General features: G+C 33.4%; 2 protein-coding genes and 1 long non-coding RNA gene across 9 annotated transcripts in view; 1 reads left to right on the top strand and 2 right to left on the bottom strand.

Annotated features, from left to right (window-relative positions):
• Positions 1 to 285: 285 nt before the first annotated feature.
• LOC114275128 (uncharacterized) lies at positions 286 to 3398 on the top strand. Its single transcript, XM_028217123.2, has one exon. It carries the CDS (start codon positions 575 to 577, stop codon positions 3086 to 3088), a length of 2514 nt encoding a protein of 837 aa, XP_028072924.1. The 5' UTR covers positions 286 to 574; the 3' UTR covers positions 3089 to 3398.
• A 112-nt stretch (positions 3399 to 3510) lies between these two features.
• Positions 3511 to 5556, bottom strand: LOC145814244 (uncharacterized). Its single transcript, XR_014357588.1, has 2 exons — positions 5425 to 5556; positions 3511 to 3869 (listed from the first exon to the last, which is right to left on the bottom strand). It is a non-coding gene; the product is annotated as an uncharacterized LOC145814244 (long non-coding RNA).
• Positions 5557 to 7771: 2215 nt separating this feature from the next.
• Positions 7772 to 9057, bottom strand: part of LOC114275129 (lysine--tRNA ligase, chloroplastic/mitochondrial) — a 49750-nt gene continuing 48464 nt past the window's right edge. For all 7 annotated transcript variants that reach the window (XM_082910814.1, XM_082910812.1, XM_082910818.1 and 4 more), the window contains one exon: positions 7772 to 8397. In XM_082910814.1, coding sequence (XP_082766940.1) covers positions 8376 to 8397 — 22 coding nt within the window. In that variant the 3' untranslated portion in view covers positions 7772 to 8375. The remainder of the gene's footprint in view (positions 8398 to 9057) is intronic.

The raw sequence follows: 9057 nt of genomic DNA, 5'->3' as shown, positions 1-9057 counted from the left end.
ACAAATATTTTATTATTTAGATATATCTAAATAAGATCCATCTAAAAAAATTGCTTAAAATTTTAAAATTATGCACTAAAAATAAACAATACAAAAATCAAAAAAACTACTTTCTAAAAAATTGAAACCAAACACACTAATTATAACTCCTTGTAACTTTGAATTAGACTTTTGTTTTGTTGTTTTATTATTTTTATTAACAAAATTAGGCTTGGTTTGAAAACTCTTATAATGATTAAAAAGTCAAAAAATAATTAAAATTTTAAAAAAATCAAATAATTACAATAAAAAGGGTAAAAGATTTTTTTTTCTCTCTACTTTTTATACGTTTATTTTTTTATAAAAAATAAAAAAAAATACAAACTCATATTTTAGCGGAGATTTTTTTACTAAAATAACTTATTTCCAAATATGAAGCACGCCCACGGTAGTCCAGATATCTTATTTGTTTCCAATAAACATAATCAAAATATCTTATTTATATTTTATTTTATATTATATTTAAACCACCAGCCAATGCCATAGTTGCTAGCTCCTGCTGAGTCTCTCTGCCTCACTCTGTAACTCAACTCAAATGGCCAAACCAAGCATACATGTTGTGTTGTTGTTCATCACCACCATCCACTTGTTCTTCATCATCCCTTGTTTAATATGTTGTCCTGATCATCAAAGGCATGCCCTTCTCCAATTCAAATCCTACTTCTTCAATACCTCCTCAGGCTCCTCTTCCTCAGATAATTCCTCCATCATCTATGGCTTAGAATCTTGGAACTCCACTTCTTCTGACTGCTGCAGTTGGGACGGAATCGTTTGTGATTCAAAGGCGGCACGTTCCATCATTGCTCTTAACTTGCATTCCATTGCCAGTCCCAGCACCGCTACTCTCCAATTGGACATGGACATGGACATGCCAATGCCAATAATGCCACTTATCAATGCGGAGGTGGTCTTGACACCGCTCTTTCGCATTACCACGTTGATGCTGCTTGACATCTCCTCCAATAACTTACAAGGTCAAATTCCCGGTGATGGTTTTGCCAATCTCACCAAACTGGTTCACCTTGACCTCATGGAGAATAGCTTCCATGGCTCTATCCCACCACTACTTTTCCTTGGCTTGAGGTTTCTGCAATATCTGGACTTGAGTGGCAATTCACTCAATGGTGTTCTAAGTCCCCAAGTCGGCTATCTTACAAACTTGAAGGCTTTGAAGTTGGATGAAAACTTCTTTCATGGAAGCATCCCGGAAGAGATTGGGAACCTCTCCAAGTTGCAGCAATTGTCTCTCCGACAGAACGAGTTCCATGGCGGGATCCCTTCCTCGCTAGTGCTGTATCTGAAAGAGCTTCAACTACTGGACCTCAGGAACAACTCATTTTCAATGGATATTCCAGTTGAGATTGGAACAAGGTTATCAAACATTTCCACTTTGGCCTTGAGCGACAACTACTTCACCGGTGGAATCCCAGCATCCATACAGAATATGACCAACTTGGAAACACTTAGGCTAGACAACAACATGCTCACTGGACAAATTCCATCCTGGCTGCTCAATTTCAAGGCACTAAAAAACCTGTTTCTGGGAGGAAACAAGCTGAAGCTGAATAACAATATTAATGTAGTGCCCGAGTGTAGGCTATCTCAACTCTCTCTCAAGTCTTGTGGGCTTGATGGTGACATCCCAGATTGGATTTCTACCCAAAAGAGTCTTGATTTTCTTGATTTAAGTGAAAACAACCTCCAAGGAACATTCCCAGATTGGCTTGCTGAGATGGAAGTTGGAAGCATCATTCTCTCAGATAACAAGCTTAGTGGTTGTGTTCCTCCTCGTCTTTTTCAATCTTTGAGTTTATCAGTCCTTTCCCTCTCCAGAAACAATTTCTCTGGTGAGTTGCCTCACAACATTGGTGATGCTACTGAGATCATGATTCTTATGTTGGCTTCAAACAACTTCTCTGGCCCCATTCCAGTTTCCATTTCCAAGATTTATCGCCTGTTGTTGTTGGACTTGTCAAGCAACAGATTTTCTGGCAACATATTAACCGCTTTCAACCCTGATGCCCTGCTTGCTTTTGTCGATTTATCCTCCAATGAGTTATCAGGTGAGATTCCAGTGACTCTCTCTAATGAAACTAGGATTCTTTCATTGGGAAAAAACTACTTCTCAGGTCCCTTGCCTCGGGATCTGACTCGTTTGAGCAAGCTTCAACATCTTGATCTCCATGACAACAAAATCACTGGTGAAGTGCCAACATTTCTTTCTGAAATCTCCACCCTTCAAATTCTGAATTTACGAAACAATTCCCTTCAAGGTTCGATCCCCAACGGACTTTCCAACCTTACTAGCCTCCAAATTCTCGATTTCTCATCCAACAAACTCACAGGGAAAATCCCCCCAGAAATGCGATATCTTGCTGGAATGATTGAAACTCCCGTCACAAATTCATCACTCTCTGGTATGTTCACCTTCTCAATCGAGTTCAATGACTTACTAGTGAACTGGAAAAAGTCGATACAAGGTCTTTCAAGTCACAACCTTGGCCTGTACTCCTTGTTAGACTTGTCAAAGAACCAACTTTCGGGTGAAATTCCAGCATCATTAGGTGAACTCAAGGGCCTAAAGGTACTCAACATCTCATTCAACAGACTTGCCGGTGAAATACCAGCAAGTTTCGGTGATTTACGGAGTGTGGAGAGCTTGGACTTGTCGCACAACAAGCTATCTGGCTCAATCCCAAAAACACTAGTAAAGCTGCAAGAACTGACTACGTTGGATGTGAGCAACAACGAGCTCGTTGGAAAAATTCCAGTGGGTGGACAGATGGACACGATGGACGATCCAAATTACTATGCTAATAACATTGGGTTATGCGGATTTCAAATTAGGGTGAAATGTCCAGAGAAGCTGCCACCGCCAGAAGTGCAGGAGGAGGATGACATCAAGGAGTCATGGTTTTCATGGGAAGGAGTTGCAGTTGGGTTTCCACTCGGCTTCTTCTTATCGATTGCAATCATATGTATTACTAGCTATTTGATCCCAGCAAGACCGCCAAATCGCCGCAGCTTCCGAAGAGGGCAAAGAGCTTAAGCCAAATAGCTCTACTGTAAGGTCTCCCTGCAAGTCATTGAAATTCTGGAATACCAATAAGGGTAAATAATTCAGGTCATTGCAGTTCTTTCTTAACATAAAGAAACCAACAAGCAATCTTTATTTGATCTTCGATAAGTACTGGAGATTCTCTCTCCATATTACTAATGTAATGAAACAGTGTTCCTCAATCACTCAACCTTCCACATTTTGTTGGTTCTCTTCCACTGGCTAAAACTGAGGAAGAGCCCTCATTAGCACAGTTGCCATGTATGATTAATTACATAGATTCCATATGATGTTTCTGATATATTTCCTATTCATTCCTTTTTAACTAAACAATGCATATTAAACAGCAAGAGCAAGGCATAAAAGAACCTGCAAGACTAGAGCATTTCCAAAATGCCAGACAAATTTTGAAGTAATTGTTGTCAGTAATGGCCACTACCTTTCTTATGTTAGAAATCATTCCTCGAAATCGGATTTTATGACAGAACAGAAACAATAGTGATTGATGAAACAAGGAAGAAGATTAAAGAATAAAAATATATAGCAGTATAAAGAAACAATACCCTATTGCCCTCAGCTAAATTGAACTCAGCTCTCTCAATAGAAAATTCTTAAATTGGGAGCAAGACAGCAATGATATATCTGAAGACTATTTTCATGTCATTGATAGGAATTTACAAAGCATATCTGAGCTGGGTTGAGTAGAATATAATCAAAGAACCATACAAATGCATCCTCTATGTTCCTGTTTGTTGTCAATATCTCCTCATCACTGTGACAAAATGAAGCCAAATGACACAATTACAATCAAGTTATAACTGAAAACAACTTCAAGCTATCCAGGCTTTTAGGTTCTTAGAAAACAGGAAATTCAATTAGAATATCACTCTTAAGGGCTAAGTTGTAAGAGATATTTCGTAGATAACTTCGTGACAATAAAGATTTGCCTCAGGAGTCTATTCTTCTCCAATCACCAAATTAACTATGCATGAATGAACCCCCACATATGCTTTTCCTGAATCAAAAAGAGAGATAATATAATCCTATTTTTCTAAGTTTAATGTGAAAGATAGATGTTTCGCAGATTGTACAAATACATAATACATCCTTTCTTCTTTTCTTTGGTTACCATTAAACCTTTCAGAAATTTTCTATTTCCACAAATCCAAAAACATTATCAGAAAGTATGTCAATTGAAGCTATATTTTCATTCCCCCAGAATTGCATTTAGCCTTTGATCCTTTCACAATCACAGAACTTACTTTCATGAGGTCATGCCAACAGAATGAAATATACATATATATATGTGTGTGTGTGTGTGTGTGTGTGTGTAAAACATAAAACATAAGCCAGTCCACCATTTATTTTTACTTTTATTTTTTTATTTCCCGACAGAAAAAAATAAGGAGATGGCAGTTTGGGTATACTTGCCAGTTGCTAGAAATTAACTCATAACTTGTGAAAAGCTGTTGCGCCAAACAGCCCCTATAAGTTTAATGTTCAAGCCAAAGTATATGGGGAAATTCTATTTCCACGCACCTACTTACCTCGGTGCACACACTTATTAATTTGATTATTAATTATTCTTCTCAATCTACATACTAAATGTTTCAGTTATATGCTTTACTCATACTATCATACACATACCACCCTAATCCTCATTTCACACACCTATTAAAAATTGTAGACCCACTGCTATGGTTCCAGACAAACATTGAAGACCACAGTTAAAGTACACAGTCAAAGTGAAGACCATAGTCCTCCATTGAAGACCCTCCATTGACAACTCTATTGAAGGCCCTCCATTGCATTGTTGAAGATGAGGCATCTCCTATTTTCCATTTCACTATTGCATTTATTATTTTGTTATTGCATTTACCATTTCAAGATTTCGAAATCTTTGTGTACTCCATTCTTATAAAACTCTAGTTTTTTCTTTCAAGTTTTGCGCTTTTGGGCATTTGGCACTGGTTTTCCGAAATTATTTATTTAATTCGGAAATTTACTCCCAAATAAAATTGCTTAATTCAACAATTGAGTTCTGAAAAAAAAAAAAAAAACCCGATGGTTAACTTCCGAATTGAGTACAGTATTTCAGTTCTGTAGTATTAAAATTGGTCAATTGGTTCGACATTTGATTTCCGATTCATATATTGTTTTTCGGCTCAGAAGTTCTGAATGTTCCCCCTATGAATCAGATAAATGCAAATCATTGTAATGTTTTTTTTACTTCTTGTCGAAAACTTGTAAATAATGTCATACAATTTTCATGAAAACAAACTAACTAATAAAAATTATTGAGTTACGAAATTCTTATTAAAAGTTACCTGGTTAGTTATAAAATGACTAGGACAATCCACTATAACATCAGATCAAATCTCAATTTCTTCAATGCATACAATCTGAAAAGAAAAAAATAATTTTTAATTCAGCATTTAATAATCGAAATAAATCAAAATTTTCTATTTTTAAAAATCAAATTAGTTTAATAATTTCAGAATTTGTTCATCGAATAAAACAAATAAAATCGGTGGTTAAGTTTCAAATGTCGAATACAACAGTATTATTTTCGGCAGTTGATATCCTAAGAAGATAAAATATTTCGACACTGGTTTTTTGACTTAAAATCACGGAAAAAAAAACTTCTGCACAAAAAAACTAAGGCTCCGTTTGGTAGAGTTTTGTAACTATGATTTAAAAATATGAGTTGTATTTTGAGTTTGTGTGTTTTAGAATTATAATTTGAGTGTTGAAAATTTGTTTGGTTATTGTTTTTGAATAAAGTGTTGAATTGAGTGTGGAATTGAGTTTTGAATTGAGTGTAGAATTGAGTTTTGAAAGTTTGATTTGACATGTGACGTAAGAAAATTTGTTTGGTTATGAGTTTTAAAAAGAGTTTTCAAAACTTAATTCAAATTGCTATAACTCATAACAAAACACATTACTTTCACATTATTGAAAATTTTGATCAACACTCATAACCAAACTCTTTTTAAAATTCAATTAAAAAAATTTATTATTAACAAAAAATAACATTAATCAATTTTTTAATTGAAAATACTACAAAGGAAATATTTTTTTTTCAAAATAAATATTCAAAAAATTTAAATCATAAATATTTAAATAATTTAAATAATCTAAAAAATTTAAAAAGTAAAAAATTAAAATAAATATTCAAAAATTTTAAATCGTAAAAATTTAAATAATTTAAATATTCAAAAAATTAAAATAATTTAATATTTTAATATTTTAAATTTAAAAACAACTCTACACTCAAATCGCAACCAAACATATAAAACAAAAACTCAATTAAAAAATTATTTTTAAAACTCATAACCAAACACATAACTCGAAACTCCATACTACTTTCACAACTTTATACTTAAATCGTAATCAAATACATAACAAAAAAATTAAAATATTTAAAAATATTTTTATAAAATAGAGTTTAAATTTATTTTTATAAAATATTTTAAAATTTAAAAAATTAAAATCATTATATTTAAAAATTAAAATATTTAAAAATACTTAAAAAATTAAAAAATTAAAAAAATCGTAACATATTTAAATATTAAAATATTTAAAATCTTAACAAAATTAAAATATTTTTAAAATATTGATTTGAATGGAGTTTTGAAAAGAGTTTTGAATTATGTGTTTGGTTATGAGTTTTAAAAAGTAATGATTATGTTTTGAATTGAATTTTGAAAAATGAGTGTAGAATTATGATTTGAAAACCGTAAACAAACATCATACTCAAAAGTGAATGTGGAACTAGATTTTGAAAACTCCACCAAACGGAACCTAACATTTTCATCACTATTTGTGCTATCACCAGCCATATTTTTATTTGAATTTAAATTTTCATTGGTTTACAACTCTTCCATCACAAAATCAAGAATAATTGTGGATTATAATGACAAAACTATATAAATAATAGAGTATAAACACAGAATAAAGCAATATGAAAATATTGGTTGAAAAGTATTGATTTGCAAGCAATAGAGGACTATGAGAGTATTACTTTACAAGCCAGTGAAAAACAATGAAAGAAGTGAAGAACAGCAAATAAATTTAGATTTTTTTTACTAAAAAGATGTGGATAGAGAAAATTGAAATTTAATATTAAGGGTATATTTTGATATCCATTATGATTATTTTACTTTAAAATATAATTGTCATAAAAATAAAATTTTATTTAGTGTGTACACTCAAATAAATAAGTGTATGGAAATAAAATTTTCCAAGTGCCTGCTCTAAAAGCCTGCGCTAGTCTTACTGAAAATGGGTCAACAGTGCCATACGCGTAGCCTAGAGGAGGGAGAAGTTAGTTACTGGTCTTGGAACATTGCTCCATGCCACACATATTATGACACTAATCCTCTTATCCCTTCATAGGAGATAAAATGTAGTGAAACCTATTGCTTTAGCCAATAAAATAATGCATGTTCGAGCATCATTTTCATTTGCCTGGAGCAAACTATAATTTGTAAGTGTTCTCTCTCCAAATGATATGCAGAATTGCACATACTCACAAGCCGAAGTCCCAACAGTTGTACTAATAATTTAATAAAAAGGCTCCAGCAATGATCACACACTATATGTACAATGTGCTGCAAGCCACAGAACAGAACTCCCAAATAAAAAATTTAAATAAATAATTAAAAAGAGAAGAGTTAAAGCTTGCTTGATAGAGAATTTCCAAATCTCCAACCAAAGCAAACAAATAATCAAATTAATTCATCAATAAAATACATGTTACAAGAATTACCTAGTAATCGTGAACTGCTCCTGCAGATAAAGTAGACTCAAAACTCAAATTCTAATGAGCTCAAATTATGTATCAATTCTCCCTAAATGCCCGCCAGGACAAGCCCATTCATTACCTGTGCCTTTAACCGACGGCTTTTGCCCAGCGCACACAAGCTTAGGAATAAATATGTGTTGTGGCCTTTAACTTTATATCGCACATATTACACAAGTTTGTGGTAATAACTAAAAAAGAAGTAGCAGAAACCACCACCACCTTTAGAAAATGCATTGCCCATCCGCATGCATAGGCAGTAAGGAAGGCAAGGTCCTCTCCTCCCGTATTGTAAAACCTCATTTGATTGAGGCCACCAAAATTCTCTTAAAAATAAATTCAGAACAACTAACTACAGCTCATCAAGAAAGCATAGTACACAATACTACCACTACTACTGATGCTGCTGCTGAACCTTGAGGACAGGGAAAGCAATGACATCTCGGATGCTCACAGAATTTGTCAGAAGCATTACTAGCCGGTCGACTCCAAGTCCCTGAAAAAACATCAATTATTTCGATTAGACCCTGCTGACGGAGAACATACACCTATGATATATGCAGCTAAGCAATAAAATAAGAGAATTTTCCTTCTTAATCCTTCCTTCAATTCCACTCACTCTAAAAAGAATTTTCCTTCTTATCTGAAAAAGATAAATTATTTTCTTTTGTTTCATTGGGAAAAATGAGTAGCTATTTTTTTTTGGTTGTTTGTAAAAAAATGAATATGTATAAGTAATTACATCTCCTTTTCATTTTTCTTTCCCTCGATAAAATCCAAGATACAAACTTATCGTATGTCACTACTTAGCTCGAGAAATGTACACTCCATAATTATAACTTTAGTCCCCCATCCCCTATGTAGTCCAATAACAAAATCTAACACACTAGGGCAAAGAAAACTACCAATCCCAACATGAGTTTGGAAAGAAATTGTAAAACATAAATGAGTCACATATTGTTGCACTACAACCATCCAAAGTAATTCAGGAAAATTGAAAAACAATTTACATACAGGACAAGATATGCACAGCAAATGCAAAAGGCACACAAGCCCCCGTATAATTACATTTAGTATACACATCTTTGTACAAGAACTCAACTCACTCGGAACAAATATGTAGTGTTAAATGAATGGTATTGATTTCTGCAAGTGA

The sequence above is a fragment of the Camellia sinensis genome, unplaced genomic scaffold, assembly GCF_055761805.1.
Source record: "Camellia sinensis isolate YWXY unplaced genomic scaffold, ASM5576180v1 Unanchor1, whole genome shotgun sequence".
NCBI classification, from domain to species: Eukaryota; Viridiplantae; Streptophyta; class Magnoliopsida; order Ericales; family Theaceae; genus Camellia; species Camellia sinensis.
The sequence above is the reverse complement of the archived record's forward strand: the minus strand, read 5'-3'. Positions and strand labels throughout refer to the sequence as shown.